Here is a 20,659-nt window from a genome sequence, read left to right as displayed (position 1 = left end):
TTTTACTTGGATGAAAGAGCATATGTAATTTTAATTCCAGACACTAACTTTTGATTTAAAATGTATGTGTTTATTCAGTCAATGGTTAATAGTCACTGCATATTTGACGGTAACTGATATTACATCTGAATCCTGCTTTTGCTGTTTCATTGTAAGATGGAGAACCTTGGGGAGTCATATTGTTACTTCTTTGTGGTCTGGTCAGGCCCTGAAAGTGATGATTTACAATAGGGGGAGAAATAATTCTTTTGTGGTATTCGAAGTTCTTACATACTTACATGTTGTGTTTTAAGAGAGTCAGTTAATGGCATCTCCTTCCCCTCTCAAGTCCAGAATTACCGAAGAGATGGAAGCAGAAGACAGTTGATGATGCAGTCTCGCCTCCATTACTAATACAGTTGTTGGAGAACCGGGCCTTAAGTCTGATAGCCAAGAGACTTATTATTAGTTCACCCATGTCACAGACAGAACCAGGCAGCAGGGGCCCTTGTGAACTTTAAGCTTGGAGGAGAAGGGAATCTGGTGTTACGTTGCTGTTTAAGATAAGGTCCCAAAGGAAGAAAAAGAAGAGGCTAAGCCCCATATGATTGATGCCTCTCCCCAACCATTAGATAAGTTACTATTCCCTCGGGGAAAAGTTAGTGAGGTTTAGGGAGAGGAGAGAGCTCACTAGTGATTAATCTAGCAAATCCACATGGAAGCTAGAGGAGGGGGAAGTAAGTGTTTTTTCATAACATAATTTAGGGCAAAATGTAACATATTGTATGTGAGAAACTAGATAGGGGTAGGGACTGGAGAAATGCACTTTCCCATGTAACATGTAATAAATTGGGGCATCTGTGCTAGAGCTCTGTTTCTTACCCTCTGTTCAGTACACTTATTACTGAGTTGCATTGTTGGGTTTTCCTGTTTTCATAGATGTATTGTGCAGGGTATTGCTGCTGCTAAAGTCAGGCCTGCCCTCCAGAGTGTTTGGACCCTGGGCTACAGTGACTTGGATGAGCAGTAACACGACGTAATTTACTCCACCCACTTTGCTTTCGTAGACGAATGTGGTCAAATGCTAGTAAATACGAAAATGTTAATATACATTTATATATTAATAAATATACTTAAAACGTGATTATAATTATAATAGCAATATAATATTATATATTATAGGTATTATAGTATTGTTTATTATAATAAAATTAAACACTGGTATGTTAGAAATGAGCCAAAACAGACATAGTCCCTGTGTTCTAGACAGTGGACCAGCAGTGTGGGAAGGAGCACGTTGCATTCCAGGTTTAGTTTATGTTCTGCCGAAGCGAGCACGGCATGTTGCGTTCATGGAATTACTAGTGTGTCTGAATACAGAGAAGGAGGGGGAGAGGTGGCCAGGGGCTAGACCAAGGAGGGTTTTGTAGGCTGCAGTCCAAGTTCTGATTGAATTAATTGGGCATTGGGCTTTTAGAAGCCCCCCAGGTAGTACTAATGTGCAGCCAGGTTTGAGACCCACTAGTCTAGAGAGGGCAGGGTCGAGATTAGAAGAGGAAGTAGGACCGGACTTTGAGGGACACAAACAGTGGCCAATTAGAGAAGGATGAACCTGCACGGGAGACTTCTACGAGGTGGCCAGAGAGGTAGGAGGAAAGTAAGTGTGGGATCATGGAAGCAAGTGAAAGAGTAGTCAGCACTGCCTGTTGCCGAGAAGCCATTTGGAATTTGGATTTAGTTCTATGGATCTCTTTTAGTTACCATAGGGAGAGCCATCAGTGGGAAGCTTGGAACAGACGCCGGGCTGGAGTGGATGGAGAAATGAGGGTGAGGAAATGGAGCCAGCTAGCATAGGCAGCCGTTAAAGGTACTCTGGGGGAGAGGCAGTGAGGAACAGAAGAGGTTTGCCATTGCATTAAGATGTTCTTCGGCTGCAAGTAGCAGAAGTCTCTTATTCAGCTGGTTTAAATGGTGAAGAAAACTTACCTTATTCACGAGTTCCAGAAGAAGGTGATTCTAAGGTTGTGCCTTTATGTCATCAAAGACCTAGGTTTTTTTTTTTCCAGCCCCACTGCATGACTTGGACCTCAAGCTGCCTCCTCAGGATGGCAGGATGGCCACTGTAATTCAGATACCACACTGGACATTACAGCCTCCAGCAGAAGGATGACTGTTGTAATCTTCAAAACTAAAACCTTAGCACATACACTGAGAAGTGTACAGTTCATAAGTGTATAGGTTGAATTTTCAGAAACCAAACAACCATAACTAGCACCCAGATCACCACCCCAGTAACCCAGAAGTCACCCTTATTCCTCCTGTCACTACCCACTTCCTCCCCCCAGGGTAACTCCTGTCCTGACTTCTGACAGGACATAGGTTAGTTTTGCCTGCTTTTGTGCAATATGAACAGAATCATGTGGTATGTGCTCTTTTATGTCTGGTTTTCAGCATTGTGTTTGAGATCCATGTTGTTGCATGTAGCTGTAAAGTGTTCATCTATTGCATGAATATACCACATTTTATCCATTCTCTTGTTGATGGGCATTTGGGTAGTTTCTAGTACTTGACTTAGATAGTGTCATTGTGAACACGTCTTCATTTCTGTTAAGTATATAATGAAGGAGTGGCACTGCTGGGACAGGAGGGTGTGCTTATGTTCAGCTGTAGCACACTGAACATAAGCACACCCGTGGTTGTATCGTTTTACACTCCTGCCAGCAGCATATGAGAGTTTTAGTTCCACATCCTCACTAACACTTCTTATTTTGTGTCATTTCATTTAGACATTCTGCTGGGTGTGTAGTGATACAGTGCTGTGATTTTAATTTGCATTTCCTTAAGTTGATTTAGGAGATTTAAGTTGAACATTTTTCACATGCTTATTGACCGCTCAGATATTCTCTTTTGTGAAGTGCCTGTTTGAATCTTCAGTCTTTTGCTATTTTTTTTTCTTTTGAGTTGAATGTCTCATTCATCAGTAGGAGGTTTTTTTAAAAAAATTCTGGATATGAGTCATGGGGCAAATATATGTATTACAAATACCTTCTCACACTCTGTGGCTTGCCTTTTTGCTCTTTATGTTTTCTTTTTGCAAGCAGAAGTAGTAATTTTAATATAGTACAATTTATCAATTTTTTCCTTTGTGGTAAGCACTTTCTGTGTTCTGATTATAATCTTTGCCTACTCTACAAAATGTTCTTTGTTCTTCTAAAAGCTTGATTTTTTAACTTTGGTATTTAAATCTGTTATTCATTTGGAGTTGGTTTTTGTATTTTGTATGAGATAGGGTTCAAGGTTCATATGAATGTCCAGTTGACCCAGCCCCATTTTTTTTCCTTCTTTTTCTTTTTTTCTTTTTTCTTGGGCCCAAGACCGCCCCACACACCAGGGCTAGCCTTGGTGGGGCTGCTATCCCAGGGCAAGCGAGCGGGGCTCCCACTGCAGCCCTGCCTCTGAGGGACCAGGCCAGAATAGGGCCCTCCCCACACCCCGACTCCCACACCAGGCTCCTCGGAGAGCCTGTGAGTGGGGATCAGTCCGCTTCTCACCTCTCTGCAATCCTGGTGTTACCTGCAGCTAATTCTGCTTTCCAGAACCCCCTACTCTGAGCTCCCACCACAGTGAACCCACCTCCTCAAACCTGCCCGTCCGTTGCTTCTTGGGCTGCTTTTCTGGAGCCCCCTCCCCTGGGTCTGGTCCTCTACCCAAGTACTGCCTCTGGCCCTGAGGCTTCCAAAGCCAGCTCTGATGAGACAGCCTTATTTCTCTTTCCTGCCCCGAATCCGTCAGCATTGCCCTTGGAGACCGACAGGCCTCTGCCCTCGCCTCCAGCCCTCGCAGGTCCTCAGGCCCCCAACCCAGGAACCCTTCCCATCCCTGCCCCCTCCTCTCTTGACCTCTGTGGCCTCTGCTGTCACCCCCTCCCCTCTGCTTGCTTGCCCCCCTTTCGGCCCCAGACCCTGTGCACTGTCTGTCCCCTCTACCTGGGACGCTCTTCCCTGGCATCACAGGGCTCCCACCCTCCCTTTATTTGAGTTTCAGCACAAATATCACCTCCTCCTAGAAGCCTGCCCTGACCCATCTTCCTGAAAATTCACTCTCTCCACCTCTGTGGTCTTCACCTGGCTTAGAAATCACTTAGTTATTTGTTCCCATATTGTCTTGTCTCCCTATTAGAATGTCAGCCCCAAGAGGGCAGGGCCGTGTCCAGTTTGTCCACATTGTGTCCATAACACAGTGCCGGGCATGTAGTAGATGCACAAGAAGTGGGTGGATGGATGGAGGAGGGGGAGGAGGGGGGAGGGGGAAGCCTTTTTAGCTTCTCCACTTGCTCGCAGCCCCCCACCCTCTTTGTGCTTCTGCCTCTGCTCTACCTCTGGCATGCAAATGTGGAGGACGCATTTATTCATTCATCCATTCACTCATTCTTTGAACGTATAACCAGTGAGCATCTCTACATAGCAGGCTCTGCACTAGTTGTAGGGGTACGGAAGAGACCCCCTTCAGCCGACCCAGCCCCATTTTTTAAGAGTATGTTTTTTCCATGCACTGCAGTGTCATCTTTGTCATATAGATCAGGTGACTCTGTGTAAGGATCTGTTTCTGATTTCTATACCCTATTCTGTTTGTTAGATCATCTATCTTTAGATAGCTTTTTATTTTTTATTAAAAGAAATGAATATTTGGCCTTTTAGTAGGTATTGCTATCTGGTAGGGTCAGTTACCTAGTTTTGTTCTTCTTTGTAATCTTTTTATTTATTTTTTTGTAATCTCTTTTTTTTTTTTTTTGTTCGGTACATGGACCTCTCAGTGCTGTGGCCTCTCCCGTTGTGGAGCACAGGCTCCGGATGGGCAGGCTCAGCCGCCATGGCTCATGGGCCCAGCCACTCCGTGGCATGTGGGATCTTCCTGGACCGGGGCACGAACCCGTGTCCCCTGCATCGTGTCCCCTGCATCGGCAGGCAGACTCTCATCCACTGAGCTACCAGGAAAGCCCTGTCATCTCTTTTTAAGAGTGATAAGTCCCTTCAGGTCTGGGTCACATGACTACCCCTAAACCTGTCAGTGGAAAGGAGAGTAGGATTGCCTTGATTGGTTTAAACTAATAAGGAATCATCTCTACATCTTGTACTAGTGAGGTAGAGCCTCACCATGGAAGTCTAGTATCAGGTAGAGGAGGGGATGGCTGCTGGGTCGATGACCAACAGTGTTTGCTTAGGGTTTAAGATTTATTTTTTTATTTGCTTTTTAAAGATGAGAGAGATCTGAGCATATTAAAAGTTGATAGGAAGTTGCACAACAATGTGAATGTACTTAATGCCACTGAACTTTACATTTGAAATGGTTCAAGTGGTAAATTGTATGTTATGTACATTTCACCACAATAAAAAAATTGATGGGGTAGATTCTTGAGAAGGAATGGGTAATTTTACAGGTGAGAGAAGAGATAATTTATATTGTAAGGGTGGATAGTTATATGGCACAAGTGGAGAAACTGGCCATAGAAGGAAGAAGGAGACACTTTTTTTTTTTTCTTTGCGGTATGTGGGCCTCTCACTGTTGTGGCCTCTCCCGTTGCGGAGCACAGGCTCCGGACGTGCAGGCTCAGCGGCCATGGCTCACGGGCCCAGCTGCTCCGTGGCATGTGGGATCTTCCCAGACCGGGGCATGAACCTGTGTCCCCTGCATCGGCAGGCGGACTCTCAACCACTGCGCCACCAGGGAAGCCCAGAAGAAGACACTTTTATTGTGAAAGAGAAAAGGCAGGGCCAGGTGTGGGTTTGTCTTTAAGTTTGGTTGTAGGAAATTGAGAGAGAGTTCTCTTTGATGTCTCCAGTTTTTACTCATTGAAATAGAAGCAGAGCTCATCTGCTGAGAGAAGGGGGAGTTGGAAGTCTGAGGAAGGGACGTAAGATTTGAAAGGATCATTTTACAAAGTTAGAGGATGATTTGGTCTGAAATAATTGGTTAACAATGTTCAAGGCCCCTTTGGGTTGTTGGGATCCTGAGCAGCAGTGCTACCTGTGTGCTCTGCTGTATAATTTTCTCCAGCAGTACTTGGCTCCCTAGGTGTAGTCATGGAGGAGGCAGAGGAAGCAGGGTTGGTCCAGTGTTGGGTTTTACCATAGAGCAAGATGTAACCATAGGGACAAAGAAGTTAAAGAAGTTGTATGCATGGGAATATGCAATGATGAACCAACGAATCTTAAGCTAGATAAATAAGGAAGTTAAAAAAAAAAGAGAGAAAGTGGGTAAGTCAGTGAGTTGGGCACCCTGAGGAGATAGTAGGAATAGTTGAACAAGTAAGACAGAAGGAGCTAGGTTATGGGGGAAAGCGTGGGATGCCTGAATTAGTGATTTGGGGCTTTGAACAGTTTTGAGTGGCGAGAAAGTTCCCTGGGAGGGCGGTGGTGGGCGGCTGAGCTGGGGTAGAGGAGGAGGTCATTGAATGTAAGGAAGCCAGGAAACTGAGACTGGGTGTTAGACCTTAGTACCTGACAGTTTACAAAGCACTGTGCTTTAGCGTAGTATCTGAAAACAGGAAGAACACAGTTATTAGCCTCATTTTACAGAGGAGAAAATGGCCCCAGAGAGGTTAATAACTTCTTAACAGCCCCAGTGAGAATTAGTGATGGAGTTGGACTTAATCCCCATCTCATATCCCAACTTTCATGCTCTGTCCACTATAGCTTAGCTGATGTGTGAAAGATCTGGAAGTTTTATTTTCCGAGATCAGAAGTCTTGCTGACTTGCAAAAACAGTACCCAGAAAAAACCGTACAAAGAGTAACAAGAAGTTAGGCATAGGTAAGATGTAAATAGTTGTGTGCAGGAAGTACTCTGGAATATTAAAAGTAGCTGTTCCTGGGTAATTGTGATTGTGACTCTGGGTGACTTTTTCCCTTTGTTTTACTTTTCTGTATTTTCCAAATTTCCTATAATGGACATATATTACGTGGATTAAAAAAATTAAAAACTAGATTATATATGGAAAATTATAGTCTAAATAGATATACAATATATAATGCCTTTAGTTTGAATATTTCTTCTTTTTTTTTTTTTTAGAAATGCACTTGGTGATGGAAAGAGAGCTATTATTCTGAAGAACAATTGGACAAAGGTAGGTTTCTTTCTTATTTGCATTGGACAAATAGTGCCGTACAACTTCGTGAAAAATCTGTTTACAGAATGTAAATCGGTATGTAAAAATGCTGGATAAAATTATGCAGAGCTCAGGAATGTGGCAGGGGCATCTTCATTTCCATGATCAGAGAGGAGATGCAGCCCAGCAGTAAGGGCCACATGTGTCTGAGGAGGACAAGCGGCCCCTAGGGATCGTGAGCATCCCTTAATGGTTGAGGGGACGGCATCCACAAGTTCTGGATGGATTCAGGACCTGGCTGTGGAAAATGAGCCTAAAAACCCAGAAGGAGCTGTAGGAGACTAGCTTTGTAGCCTTGAGCTGGGAAAGGATTTCTTAAATAACATACATGCACAGGTCAGTGAAGGAAAAAACTCTGATGAATTCGACGATCTCAGACTTAAAAATTTCTGTATGTCAGGACACCATGAAGGAAATAATTTGGGAGGAGATAGTTTGTCATATATAGAACATATAAAACTGATAGGATTTATATTCAGAATATGCAAAGAACGAAGATAAATAAGAAACCCAGTAGGAAACAGGCCAATGAAATAAACAAGCATTTTAGAGATGAGGAAACCTGAATGGGCGATAGAAAAAGGTATATTCTGTTTCCTAGTAATTAAAACTGTAAAGAGATAGAAACCTAATAGAGAGAGCCTAATAGACAGCCTCCAAGCAGACCCACATGTACACCCACAAGTGAAAAACAATGTGATGTTGAGTCCTTCAGATGAGCAAAAGTTAGAGATCGATAGTCCTGAGTATCAGTAGTGTGTTTACTAACAGGAACTCTCAGTAAACCAGTGGGGTGTGAATTTGTCACAGCCAACTTGGAGAGCACTACGCTGTGCGTATGCCATGATTGATTCCAAGGGTGTGTACCCCACAGGCATTCTTGCATATGTGCACCTGGTGAGATGTACAAGATTGGTCACTGTGGTATTGTTTTACTGGCACAGAACTGCAAATAACCTAAGTATACATTAATAAAGCAGTGGATGAGTATGGTTCTTTCGCTTGATCAAAGTTATTACTAGGATCTCTCTGACCAGCCCCCTGTCTTTAACGCCCGTTATTTCTCCCAGCTCACTCCTGCTGCTCTCTCCCTTGTCCACTCTGGTGGCCCGTCGGCCTCCTCACTGCTCCTTACACATGCCAGGTCCACTCCCAGTTTGTACTTGCTCTTCCCTCTGCCTGGAATTACAGCCTTTCCCCAGAGCCTGAGCTAGCTCTCCTATTTCCTTTCATTGTTCACTGGAAGTTCTCTTCTCAGTGAAACCTTCCCTGACCACATTACTAAAATGCAAAACCTGCCCCTTCCTAGACATTGGCTATTTTTCTTTGCTTCACTTTTTTTTCCCTCTTAGCGTTTATCATTATTGAACATACGATATATCTTATTTAAGTTGTGTTGTTTTTTGTGTGTGCTCCAGTACATTGTGAGCTCCCTGAGGACAGGTTTTTTTGGTTGGTTGGTTCACTTCTGAATCTGGACTGCCTGACGAGCTGCCTGGCACATAGCAAGCACTCATAGTCAGTATTTGTTGATTTAATAAATGAGTTGAATGAATGGGTTGAAATGAGTTAACTGGCTTACCAATATTTATAGATTTTAAAAAGTGTTCACATATTTGTTTATAAGCCAGAGTGAATAGAATCATAGAATTTCAGAGCCCCCAAATTGTGATTCAGATGGCCTAGGAGTGTATTAGAGTCTGGGGATTATAAAATTCTCCAGGTGGACTTCTGCCTCCAAATATTGGAGTCACTTTTAAATGCCTCAGTTATAGATGAAGAAATTGAGCCCCAGAAGGATAAAGTGACTTTTACAACGTGTCGTTGCAAGTAAAAGACAAAATTGAATTGAGAATCCAGCACTGGATATGCTTCTCTTTGAAGGTGGTGAGCTTGTTTCCATTTTCATTGTGAGTTGCTGTTGTACTTGAAACATAATCTCTGCTGATCATTTGGCAGGTGCTGTATAAATTACTTTACGGAACAAATGGATGATAGAGTTCATAATACTGAAATACTGAGACCATAATACTGGTTTTCCAGGGATAATTTTTGCTATTTCAATCTATTATCAACTTAGAAAAAGTATACTAATACTTTCTTTTTTTGTTTTTTTAAAATGGCTTTATTTTTATCCCAGTTATTAAATAATAGTTCAGCAGAGTATAATATTCTTTGCAGATGTTTGAGTCTATGTTCTTTTGACTTTTTTTGCCACTGTTGACAAGTCTGCTATTTTTCCTTTGTAAGTAATCTTTTCTTTTCCTGGGTGTTTTAAAGATCTTCTCGCAGTCTTTAACGTTTGGCAATTTCATTGCAATGTGTCTGAGGAATTTTCTTTAAATTCATCGTAATTGGGATAGCTTGGCTTCTAAAATCCGAGGATTCATGTCTTTCAGCATTTGTGGAAAATTTTCACCCTTAATCATTTGAATATTGCCTCCTTCCCAGTTTATTCTTTTGAAACGTCCATTAGATATACACAATACATATGCGATCTTTCATATATCTTAAATTCAAAACTTTCTTAATTACATTGAGGACTTTATGTAAAATGTTTATTCCTGGCTTAACTTATCAAACATAAAATATTCACTCTTTTTTTTAAGACTTTATTTTCTTTAGAGCAGTTTTAGGTTCACAGCAAAATTAAGAGGAAGGTCCAGAGATTTCCTGTAAATTCCCTGCCCCCAAGCTTGCATAGTCTCCCCCATTATCAGCATCCCCCAACAGGGCTATACATTTGTGAAAACTGATGAACCTACGTGGATGCATCATAATCACCCAAAGTCCATAGTTTGTCTTAGGGTTCACTCCCTAAGTGTTCCATGTTTTATGGGTTTGGATAAATGTATAATGACATGTATTCCACCATTATGGTTCATACAGAGTATTTTCACTGCCCTGACATCCTCTGATCCATCCTTCCCCCCAAACTCCTGGCAACCATTGATCTTTTTACTATCTCCATAGTTTTACCTTTTCCAGAATGTCCTATAGTTGGAATCATACAATGTATAGCCTTCTCAGATTGGCTTCTTTCACTTAGTAATATGCAGTTAAGGTTCCCGCATGTCTTTTCATGGCTTGATAGCTATTTCTTTTTAGCACTGAAAAATATTACATTGTCTGGATATACTACAGTTTATTTATACATTCAGCTACTGAAGGACATCTTGATTGTTTCCAAGGTATGGCAATTATGAATAAAGCTTTTATAAACAGCTATGTGCAGGTTTTTGTGTGGACCCACATTTTCAACTCCTTTGGGTAAATACCAAGGAGTGCAGTTGCTGGATCATATGATAAGAGTATGTTTAGTTTTTTAGGAAACTGCCAAACCTTCCAAAGTGGCTACACCATTTGCACTTCCACCAGCAATGAATGAGAGTCCTTGTTGCTCCACATCCTGCCAACATTTGGCATTGTCAGTGTCCTGAATTTTCGCTGTTTTTTTAAAATTTTAATTAATTAATTAATTTATTTTTGGCTACGTTGGGTCTTCATTGCTGCTTGAGGGCTTTTCTCTAGTTGCGGCGAGGGGGGGCTACTCTTCGTTGCAGTGCATGGGCTTCTCATTGCGGTGGCTTCTCTTGTTGCAGAACACAGGCCCTAGGCACATAGGCTTCAGTAGTTGTGGCTCGCGGGCTCTAGAGCACAGGCTCAGTAGTTGTGGTGCACGGGCTTAGTTGCTCCGCGGCATGTGGGATCTTCCCGGACCAGGGCCCGACCCCGTGTCCCCTGCATTGGCAGGCGGATTCTTAACCACTGCACCACCAGGGAAGCCCTTGGCTGTTCTAATAGATGTGTAGTGGTATCTTATTGTTTTAATTTGCATTTCCCAGATGACATATGATGTGGAGCATCTTTTCATATGCTTATTTGCCACCGTGTACCTTTTTTTTTCTTTCTTTTTTAATTAATAAAAATTTTTTTGGCCGCATTGGGTCTTCGTTGCTGCGTGCGGGCTTTCTCTAGTTGTGGCGAGTGGGGGCTGCACTTCGTTGTGGTGCATGGGCTTCTCCTTGCGGTGGCTTCTCTTGTTGCGGAGCCTGGCGTTCAGGCTCAGTAATTGTGGCATGCAAGGCATGTGGGGTCTTCCTGGACCAGGGATCAAACCCCTGTCCCCTGCACTGGCAGGTGGATTCTTATCCACTGTGCCACCAGGGAAGTTCTATTTATCTTCTTTGATGAGGTGTCTGTTAAGGTCTTGGGTTCATTTTTTAATTGGTTGTTTTCTTAGTGTTGAGTTTTAAGAGTTCTTTGTATATTTTGGATAACAGTCCTTTATCTGGTATATTTTTTGCAAATATTTTCTCCTGGACTAGGGCTTGCCTTCTCATTTTCTTGACATTTCTTTCACAGAGCATAAGTTTTAATTTTAACTAAGTCCAGCTTATCAATGATTTCTTTCATGGATCATGCCTTTGGTGTATTTAAAAAGTCATCACCATACCCAAGACCATCTAGATTTTCCTCTATGCTATCCTCTAGGAGTTTTAGGTCTGTGATCTATTTTGAGTTAATTTTTGTTGAGGGCTTTAGGTCTGGATTCATTTTTTAAATTAGTTAATTAATTAATTTTTATTTTTGGCTGCATTGGGTCTTCGTTGTGGCATGCGGGCTCTTCGTTGTGGTGTGTGTGCTTCTCTCTAGTTGTGGCGTGTGGGTTTTCTCTCTCTAGTTCAGGCATGCAAGCTCAGTAGTTGCGGCATGCAGGCTTAGTTGCCCCGTGGCATGTGGGGTCTTAGTTCCTCAACCAGGGATCAAACCCGTGTCCGCTGCATTGGAAGGCGGATTCCTTACCACTGGACCACCAAGGAAGTCCCTGGATTCGTTTTTTTTGCATGTAGATGTCCAGTTCCAGTATCATTTGTTGAAAAGACTGTCTTTGCTCCATTGTATGGCCTTTGTCCTTTGTCAAAGATCAGTTGACTGTATTTATGCGGGTTCACTCATTTTTTTAAATTGGGATTTTTTTTTTGATGGTTGCAAAAGTATTTGTGTAGATGAAAAACACAACTCTTAGTAAGTATTCAGAAAATTTGGTAACTATATATTGAGGTCATTTATCATTTTATTTTACCAGAAAGGAATGCTCATTGAAGGATATTTTAAACTTCAGAAACAAAAGTAGACTGTGCAAGATGCATTCTTTACTTTTATTTATTTTTTATTTTTTAATTTTTAAATAGACATTTTAAAATAAATAAATAAATTAATTAATTTGCCTGTGTTGGGTCTTAGTTGTGGCACATGGGATCTTTAGTTGTGGCATGCGGGATCTAGTTCCCTGACCAGGGATCTAACCTGGGCCCCCTGCATTGGGAGTGCAGAGTCTTAACCACTGGACCACCAGGGAAGTCCCCATTCTTTTATGAGTTCTTTTATGAATCTGAGTCTATTGAGTCGTTCTTCTAGGATATAAGCCTGTATAGGAAGGTACTCTGTAGATTTCTACGTGAGGGTGGACCATTTTTTCTTCCTTCTTTCCAGGTAGAGAAGACTGGTACAATGTCAGCTGTCATAGACACACTTTAATTTTTTAAATGATTTATTTTTTATTTTCATTATTTTTTTTATTGAGGTATACTGATTTACAATATTATATAAGTCCTACACGTACTTTTAGGCTTAAGAGAGGGTGAGTCATTGTATCCCAACGAGTGAGAATTTTTACAGTATAGTCAACAGATATTTGTTGACATTTCCAAGTGCATTATCTTTTGATGTTATACAGGATACAAACCAGTAGCCTCACAAATGTCCTCAAGAAATTTTTAATATTGAGGAGTATATTAGAATTCTTTTGTTTGGGAGTGACAAAACCTAACTCATAAGTAGAAGAGAGAATTCATTGGTTCATGTAATTGAAAAGTCTAGGGGGTCAGCTTCAGGCATGGTCAGATCCAGATCTGTACACATTTTTCTTTCTGTTTCTCACTGGTGCTTCCCTGTTAGCATCATTTTTAATCTTTTTTCTCTTTTTGCTCTGATTCATTTTACCTAGATTCTATTGCTCTGTCCTCACGTTGACTGGTCTTTTTCTTCTGCTATGTCTAATCTGCCTTTATTTCCATCTAATTTATTTTTCATCTAAATGCTATAGCAGTCACCTCTAGAATTTCAGTTTGAGTATTTCTTATATATTTCATGTGCTTTCTTAATATGTTCAGTTTTTCCCTTAGCTTCTCGAACATCTGAAATATATTTATAACTGTTTTAATGTCCTTCTCTACTAATTCTATCTTCTGTGTCATTTCTGGATTGTTTTCAATTGATTGATTTTTTTTCTCTTCATTATAGATCACATTTTCCGTCTGCGTACCTAGTAGTTTTTGATTGGATGCCAGAGATTGTGAATTTTACCTTGTTTGGTACTAATATTTTTGTATTTCTGTAAATACTTTGAGTTTTGTTTTGCGATGCATTGAAGTTACTTGGAAACAGATTCTTTGGGGTGTTGTTTTAAGCTTTGTTGGGTGATATCATAGTGGTATTTGGTCTAGGGCTAATTTTTTCTGCACAACTGAGGCAAAACTCTTTTGAGTACTCTACTTAATACTCCATGAATTACGATGTTTTCCGCATTGGTCAGTGGGAACAGGAATTATTCCTTGCCCTGTGTCAGTGCTGACTACTGTTCCCTTTTAGTCTTTCAAGTGGTTCTTTCCCTGGCTTGGGTAATTGCCCCGCATGCATGTACTGATTGATACTCAGCTGAAGACTCAAGGGAGACCCTCTGAAGATCTCTGGAGTTCTCTGTCCAGCTCTCTCCTCTCTGGTCCTCTGCCCTGTGAACTTGAGCTGCCTTGGCTCTCCTGGACTCCTGGCTCTGTCTTCACTGAGACTGTGGTCTCTCCCTGGGTTCCTTCTCCCTGTGCTATGGCTTAGAATCTCTCCTTAAGTAAGCTGGAGCAATCATAGGGCTTTCTGTATTTCTCATCTCTCAGGGATCACTCTCGTTCGTTGCCTGATATCCAGTGTCTTGCAAACCTTCGTTTCATGTATTTTGTCCTCATTTGTTTTAAGCAAGAAGGAATATCCAATCCCTGTTACTCCGTCTTGACCACAAGTGGTAATTAGAGCATAGGCTCTCTTGGCTTCATTTTGTAAAAGTGATATCCTAATAACTGATATCCTAGTAACTGTTTATTCTAGTGGAGAGAGAGCCTCTGTTAGTGTTTATGTTGTATGACTGTGGAGTGCCTCAGACTGATCCTGGTTGAGCCATGTGCCCACCTGTGGATCAATTACTGTGACCTGGGAAGTGGTGCATTTGGATTGACCGGTCTCCTGGGTCACAGCTATGCTTCTACCCTGCCAGCCATTGTTGAGCCGGGGGCACTAGTGGGGGCATTACTGTGTGGAGTAGGGACATAATGGCACACAGAGGAGGGGATGCTGGTCAGATGAACTGTATATGTGATAGAGAATGAGATAATGTCAGAGAAGAGCAAAACTTTCTGTGTAATTGGGTTCAAGAAACTTTCTGAGATACCTTTAATTTAAGCTTCATTCAGACACCTTCAGCAGAGAGATCTGAATAAACTCCTTTCTCAACTGATAGAAGTTACGCTGGGTTTTATAGAGTTTAGGGAAAAGGACCCAGTAAAAGATGAGAAAGGTGAGTGGAAAAGAGAAAGAAATGAAGCGTTTTCTACACATTTAGCAGGTAAGGTTTATAATCTCTCATAATTTCCTATGCTGTGATTTTTTTTTAATGCAGTTATTCAAACTTTGAAGTTGATATATGCTTAGTGGATAGAATTTTGGTCTTGTAGCGTATCTGTGAGAACTCTTTATCTTATGCCTTTGGAGGAAAAGCAGAGTTTAACCAAATGCAATCTGAATTGGGATCTTTGATCTGAGCCTAAAGAGCCTGGCTAAGAAATGCCCTGGAACAGGTTGGGTTGGTGCACCAGAGTAGGATTATATATGCTCTGAACCTGCATAAACAGAGGTCCTTTGGTTGTTTCTGGCTTCTTTTAGGGAAAGTCGCATCTTTCTTAAAAGGATCACATTTCTGATTTCATATTTTCTCGTAACTCAGAATGTTCTTTGTAAAATGTGTAGTAAAGAGGAAAGAGCTCTGGACCTGGAGTCCTAAGATACAAGTTCTTTGGTTTGTCTCTAAATAAATGTGGCATTAGGCCAGTTTCTAGCCTCTCTCACTTGTAAATCACTTGTTAAATGGTGATACTGTGCCTAAAATGGGAGTTTGGTTTGGGAGTAGCTACAAGAGGGGTTGGCTGAGTTAGCCCCAGGTTTGGTAATATTAGCTTTCTAGATTAAAATGTTCATGCTTGATATAGAAGATTTCCCAAAATGCATAAATGGGACCAGCCAGGACTGTGGTTCTGTAGCAATAAAACAAACAACCTGATCATTGGAATTAAGGGTAAATCAGTGGTTTTTGGATCTTTTCTTAAAGCCAAGAACTCTATACTTAGAGGTAAAATAATTAAAAGCTGATTAAGAAAGATGGAATTAATAGATGCACCCCTTATCTGTGCCCGTGCTCTTCAGCAGGGTTGGAAAACTACTGCACAGGCTGATTGTTCCTCCCAGCTCTAAAACGCTTGACTTCAGAAGTGTAGGGAGTGTAATGACTTAGAGACTATTACTGCCTAAAAGTATTTTGAAAAAAATTAAGTTATTTATAATGCATCATTTTTATACTTAATTTGGCATAAAAATAATGTATTTCTTTCTTATGTACAATAAAGGTTGAATTATTTTCTTTGTGGGGGTACAAAAATCTCTTAAGCAGAAACACTGATCTCTAGTCAGCTGTTAAAAATTATTATGAATACTATTTGTAGCTTTTCATTTAACTCATTTAGGTGACTTTATTTCCTGAGAGGTATTAACATTTTTATTTATTTTTTATTGATAGGATCCTAATGTAACATTTTAAGTAACTAATCATTTTTCAAGCAAAGTATTTTTTCCTTATCTATTTTCTTGAACTTAAGCATATTTTTGAGAAAAAATTGAATTTATCTTTTTGGAACAGGGTCATTATCGTTATTGTGCTGCTCTTTCTATGCTGGGGGAATATGACTGGGCCCTGCAAGCAAACATAAAAGCTCAAAAACTCTGTAAAAATGACCCTGAGGGAATCAAGGATCTAATTCAGCAGCATGTAAAGTTACAAAAACAAATAGAAGACCTGCAAGGTATTTCACCTAAGATTCTTTTGGTTACAGTCGAATTCCCTTTAAAACTTTTGAAGGTGGGTTTCTTGGATTAATGGAGGACCATAAATCAATTCTCAGATGATTTGTACTTCCTTTATGTTATTTCCGTTAACTCAGTTAAGTTTTTCATTTCTATTCATGTAGAATTTTGTTAGTATTGTATTCCAATAGGTAATAATAAATGATTTGTACTTTTTATTTGAAACAGCAACAAATTATTATTTATTCTTCTGTAGAAAAATATACTTTCTTGAAATTTTGAATGAAGTGAAGCCTTTTGAAACAAAGTTTAAGATTTTTTTCTCCATTATTATACTTATTTCCTAAAGAAAAGGCCCTTCAATAGAGTTGTTTGATGTTTTTGCACCAAGTTTGTGGCTAATTCTGTAGCATGCTGAATGTATGTATATACATAGGTACATCATAAATTAGTGTGCAGGCTAGGAATTCCAGATTTTCATTTTACCCTTGTTTTCTCTCCTAAGTCGTTTTGCTTTCCCAGTACCTGAATGCTTTCACTCTATGCTTTCAGCATATAGATCTTTCCTGTTATTTCTTCTTTCGGTAGTTAGTGTCTTATGAAGCTGAGCTGAACAGTCCTATTTCACTAGCAGATGTTGTCATCCAACAGAACATGATTATAAGATTGTGAGCTCCTTGAAGACAGGTACTGTCTCTGATTGAGATTTATATATTGCTGCATCTAGTCAGTGATCACATATAATGAGATGTCAAATAAGGTTTGTGTAACATTTTGTAGACCTCATTCTAAAACTAAAAACGTCTAGAAGCGTAAAATTGTTTAGGTTTATTTTTCAGTTCCCTAAATTTGATATTCTTACTGTCAGCTTAAAAGAAATGTGAAAATCTTTTAAAGTATGTGTTGCCAGTCCACTGATTACTATGTGTGTGTGTGATTCATTTTTGTAGGTCGAACACCAACTAGGAATCCAATTAAAGCCTTCTATGAAAGCAGGTGAGTTAATATCAGATCAGTAGCTGTTACTTGGAATGGTTTTGCTCTGTGAGTTTAAGAATTGCTGTTTGATGCTTTAGTAGATAATAGCAACCACAGTAAAGTTAGAGATGGAAGGATGAGAAGAGGTTTTTAAAGTGTTTGTAAGACCAGGCGACCTGTGATTTGCCTGATTGGTTTTGCTTACTGTTTGGCTGAACTCTTTGCATATGTATATATCGGAGATCCATAGCCTAAGCCTATGGGAGAAGAGGCGTGAAATGTTAATTGGATGTTACTGCGCTTGAATGGCACCAGTTTAGCCACGAGGTTCCTGGCAGCAGAGAGCGGGGCTCAGTCTGTGCCTTCTCTCCCTCACCTCTGTCCTGGAAACATCTGCTTCCAGCCTCCTGATAACCTTTCAAAGGCTAAGACACTTCTGTTAGAAACAGGCAGCAGATAGACTTGAGTGTGCTCATAAGAAAACAAATAGCAGCCAGGATTCTACGTTTTTCACTTGGCAGTTAAAATAGATTAAGCTTTTCCCACATGCTTAAATGCCTAAGATATTGAAGCTGTTAAATTTATAACAGGGAGACTTAACTTATTTTAAAATTAGAAACCAGAATACATTTCTTGAACTGTTCTTAATCTACTTGGAGTTTTTAATACCAAATTTAAAGTAATATTTATGTATGATACCCAATCTCACAGGTAGAGATTCTTTTTGAAACAATATTACCTTGCTTTCAAGGTAAAAAGGCTATACTTGCTGAAACCTCTTTGTTTAAAGGATAATTTTTTAAAAATAATTTTTAAAAAATGATTATTCCTTTTATTGCCACTCAGGGCCTACATACCTAATTTGTCAGCACCTGCATTTAGTACTTCACTTAACTTTGTGGAGACAGAAAAAAATTCCAGAAAAACTAACCACGAAATGGCAAACGGTGGTAATCAGAATCCAAAGGTAAGCTCAGTTAAAAACTAAAATTAGAATTATTTCAAGTATAGGTAGTCTTATATTTTTACAATAATATTTTTGTGATCATCGAAACCAGTACGCACCTCTCAGCCTATAGCCTGGCTCTGTGATCAGTGTCCCAGATGACCTGTATCTGAGTTTTCCTGAACTGTAGTGTACTCAAAGCTCAGCAGGTATCGCCAAGTTCACATTTATATTTCCTTCCAGGGTTTGAGGGGAAAAAAGGGAATTGGTGTTTTCGGGTTAGTAGTACGTCGTACGCATTGAAGGGAACTTTCCCAACCCGCTGTCAAGTCCTTCTGTTGTTAATAATGAAAGTCTAAAGAAGCTGTAGTATTCAGTCAGGGAGAGGAGACTAAGGAAAGTTGTGATAGTATTAATTCAGTATTTATTGTTCGGTGGTTACCAGTTTGTTTATTCATTTGGTAAAGCTGAGTATTTTAGGCACTTGGATACATGCTTTGCTACTCAGTTTTATTATTGAGCTATTGAATTTTTCATGGCTGTCTTTTTTTGGAAGTGTCACTAATTTTATTTTCATGGTAGGTGGCAGATGAAGCTTTGAAGGTAGATGATTGTGACTGTCATCCTGAATTTCTGCCACCATCAAGTGAGTCTTTTTCCCATATGTAAATTGTTGCCGAATTAGCGTAGTGTTGCCTCAACTTCCATGCCCTAAACTTCTCACAAGCCTCACTTTATATTTGCTATTATTCTCCTTTTACTTCACAATGCTTCTGTGTCGAGAAAACACTGAATGTTTATTTGAAATCAATGCTCAGTCTTTTCATATTGTTTAATAAATTTAATTTTGGAAAACCAAATAAAGGAATGGAGAAGAAAAATGGTGCTCTTCTTGGTCTGCTACCTAATTTCCACTAGGCCAGTATTTCTCCACTTCTATTTCATTATCTACCCCCTGCTCCCAGAGCCTTTTTAGACACTTTTTTCCCCTAATTACCCTCCCCTTGTGAAACTTTAATATCACAGATACTGTTTTTCTGTTTATGTACTGTATGTACATGTGTGCTTTATATATAAAAATGGATTTTTTTCATCTTCCAATAACCAGTTACGACTTTCTTGTGGGTGATGTCACCCCTGTTGAGAATGGATGCATTAGCCTAATACTAGTTTATTTAAATTGTATGAGCTTAGTGCATATGTTTATTTATGCATCTAGAAAATATGCAGACACACAGCCAGACCTTGTCTACTTGGCATCTTTGGGAAATGAAGGGTTCCAGAGAAGTGGATATTCATGCCTCGTTTATTTCTCAGTCTCCGTTTATACTCCCAGCTTTTGAGAGAAATCGTTCTAAGTGGGTTATTCTTCTCTGCCTTTTAAAACAGTTGGAGAGAATTCAGCAACTCAAAGTTGTTGTTACGCACAAGTTACTTATCTCAAGCTTTCATGTGCTCCTTTCAGAGTTATTGTGGTGAGATTGTTGACCTTCTAGTTAGTGATCCTGTTGCTCTCTTTTCCTTCCACTTGTTTTTTGGTTCATTTGTTTATTTTTTTCAGTGTTTTTACTCCTGGCAGCCATTTCTGTCTTTTACTTCCTGCAGCTCTATCTCCTCTTAGGCTCCAGTGCTGCGTATCCAGCCACTTAACTACTGGTTAGCACTTCAGCACAGTTACAAAGAGGGGGAAACGCAGGTGTTTGTCTTACCTGATGTGACTTTATAGCACGTGAAAAGTCTTTGAGAATGAAACTGTTTTTTTGAAAACAGCTTTTAATTTATTTGTATTTCTTAGACCATTATTATCAGATAGCACATTTAAATAATTTAAATACCATCCATGCTTCCGCATCTATATTCAGTCAGAGAAATCGAGGTCCCAGGGTTAGATTAAATAGTTTTGCCCTAGGTCACACAGTAGAAATCAAACTAGAACTCTTCTTTCTTTCTAGAAGCCTCTTTTGTTTTCTGAGGCCATCAGACCTCAGGCTCTCATCCCCTCCCTAATACATCGGCTCTGACTTGCCTCTGCCATCTCTCCCAAAGCTTCCATCAGAGACACCCAGTCCCTATTGCTGTGCTCTCTTCTACACAACTTTGCACGTGTGACTCCCCTGCCCCAAAGTGTACAGTGGCTCTCTCCTCCTTTCAGTGGGATAAAGACTGAGCTCGCAGAGCTGGGGAGTCAGAAGCCCTGGGCCTGGAAACACTCATACCAACCTGCCTGGCTTGCAGCCCCTTTCAACCTGTCCTTACTTAACTTGCCCAGTCACACAGGTTTACTTAGTGTTTCTTAAAATAAAACTTCATTTGGCCCATTCTTTGCAAATCCTACTTGTTCCTTAAAACTAAATACAAATGCTGCATCCCCACTAAGGTGTTTCCCAGCCACTCCAGCTTAAGTGATTT

At 40.3% G+C, this 20,659-nt stretch overlaps 1 protein-coding gene across 3 annotated transcripts in view; it reads left to right on the top strand.

Moving 5' to 3' along the window:
• Nucleotides 1-20,659, top strand: part of TTC3 (tetratricopeptide repeat domain 3) — a 142,008-nt gene that overhangs the window by 27,845 nt on the left and 93,504 nt on the right. For all 3 annotated transcript variants that reach the window (XM_081234152.1, XM_081234151.1, XM_081234153.1), the window contains exons 11-15: nucleotides 7,047-7,101; nucleotides 16,163-16,325; nucleotides 17,277-17,322; nucleotides 18,151-18,271; nucleotides 18,833-18,896. In XM_081234152.1, the coding sequence (XP_081090278.1) occupies nucleotides 7,047-7,101; nucleotides 16,163-16,325; nucleotides 17,277-17,322; nucleotides 18,151-18,271; nucleotides 18,833-18,896 (449 nt within the window). The remainder of the gene's footprint in view (nucleotides 1-7,046; nucleotides 7,102-16,162; nucleotides 16,326-17,276; nucleotides 17,323-18,150; nucleotides 18,272-18,832; nucleotides 18,897-20,659) is intronic.

The sequence above is a fragment of the Mesoplodon bidens genome (genome assembly GCF_964165515.1).
Source record: "Mesoplodon bidens genome assembly, chromosome: 5".
Lineage (NCBI taxonomy): Eukaryota > Metazoa > Chordata > Mammalia > Artiodactyla > Ziphiidae > Mesoplodon > Mesoplodon bidens.
Note: the sequence above shows the minus strand (reverse complement) of the source record. Positions and strands in the feature narration are given on the sequence as shown.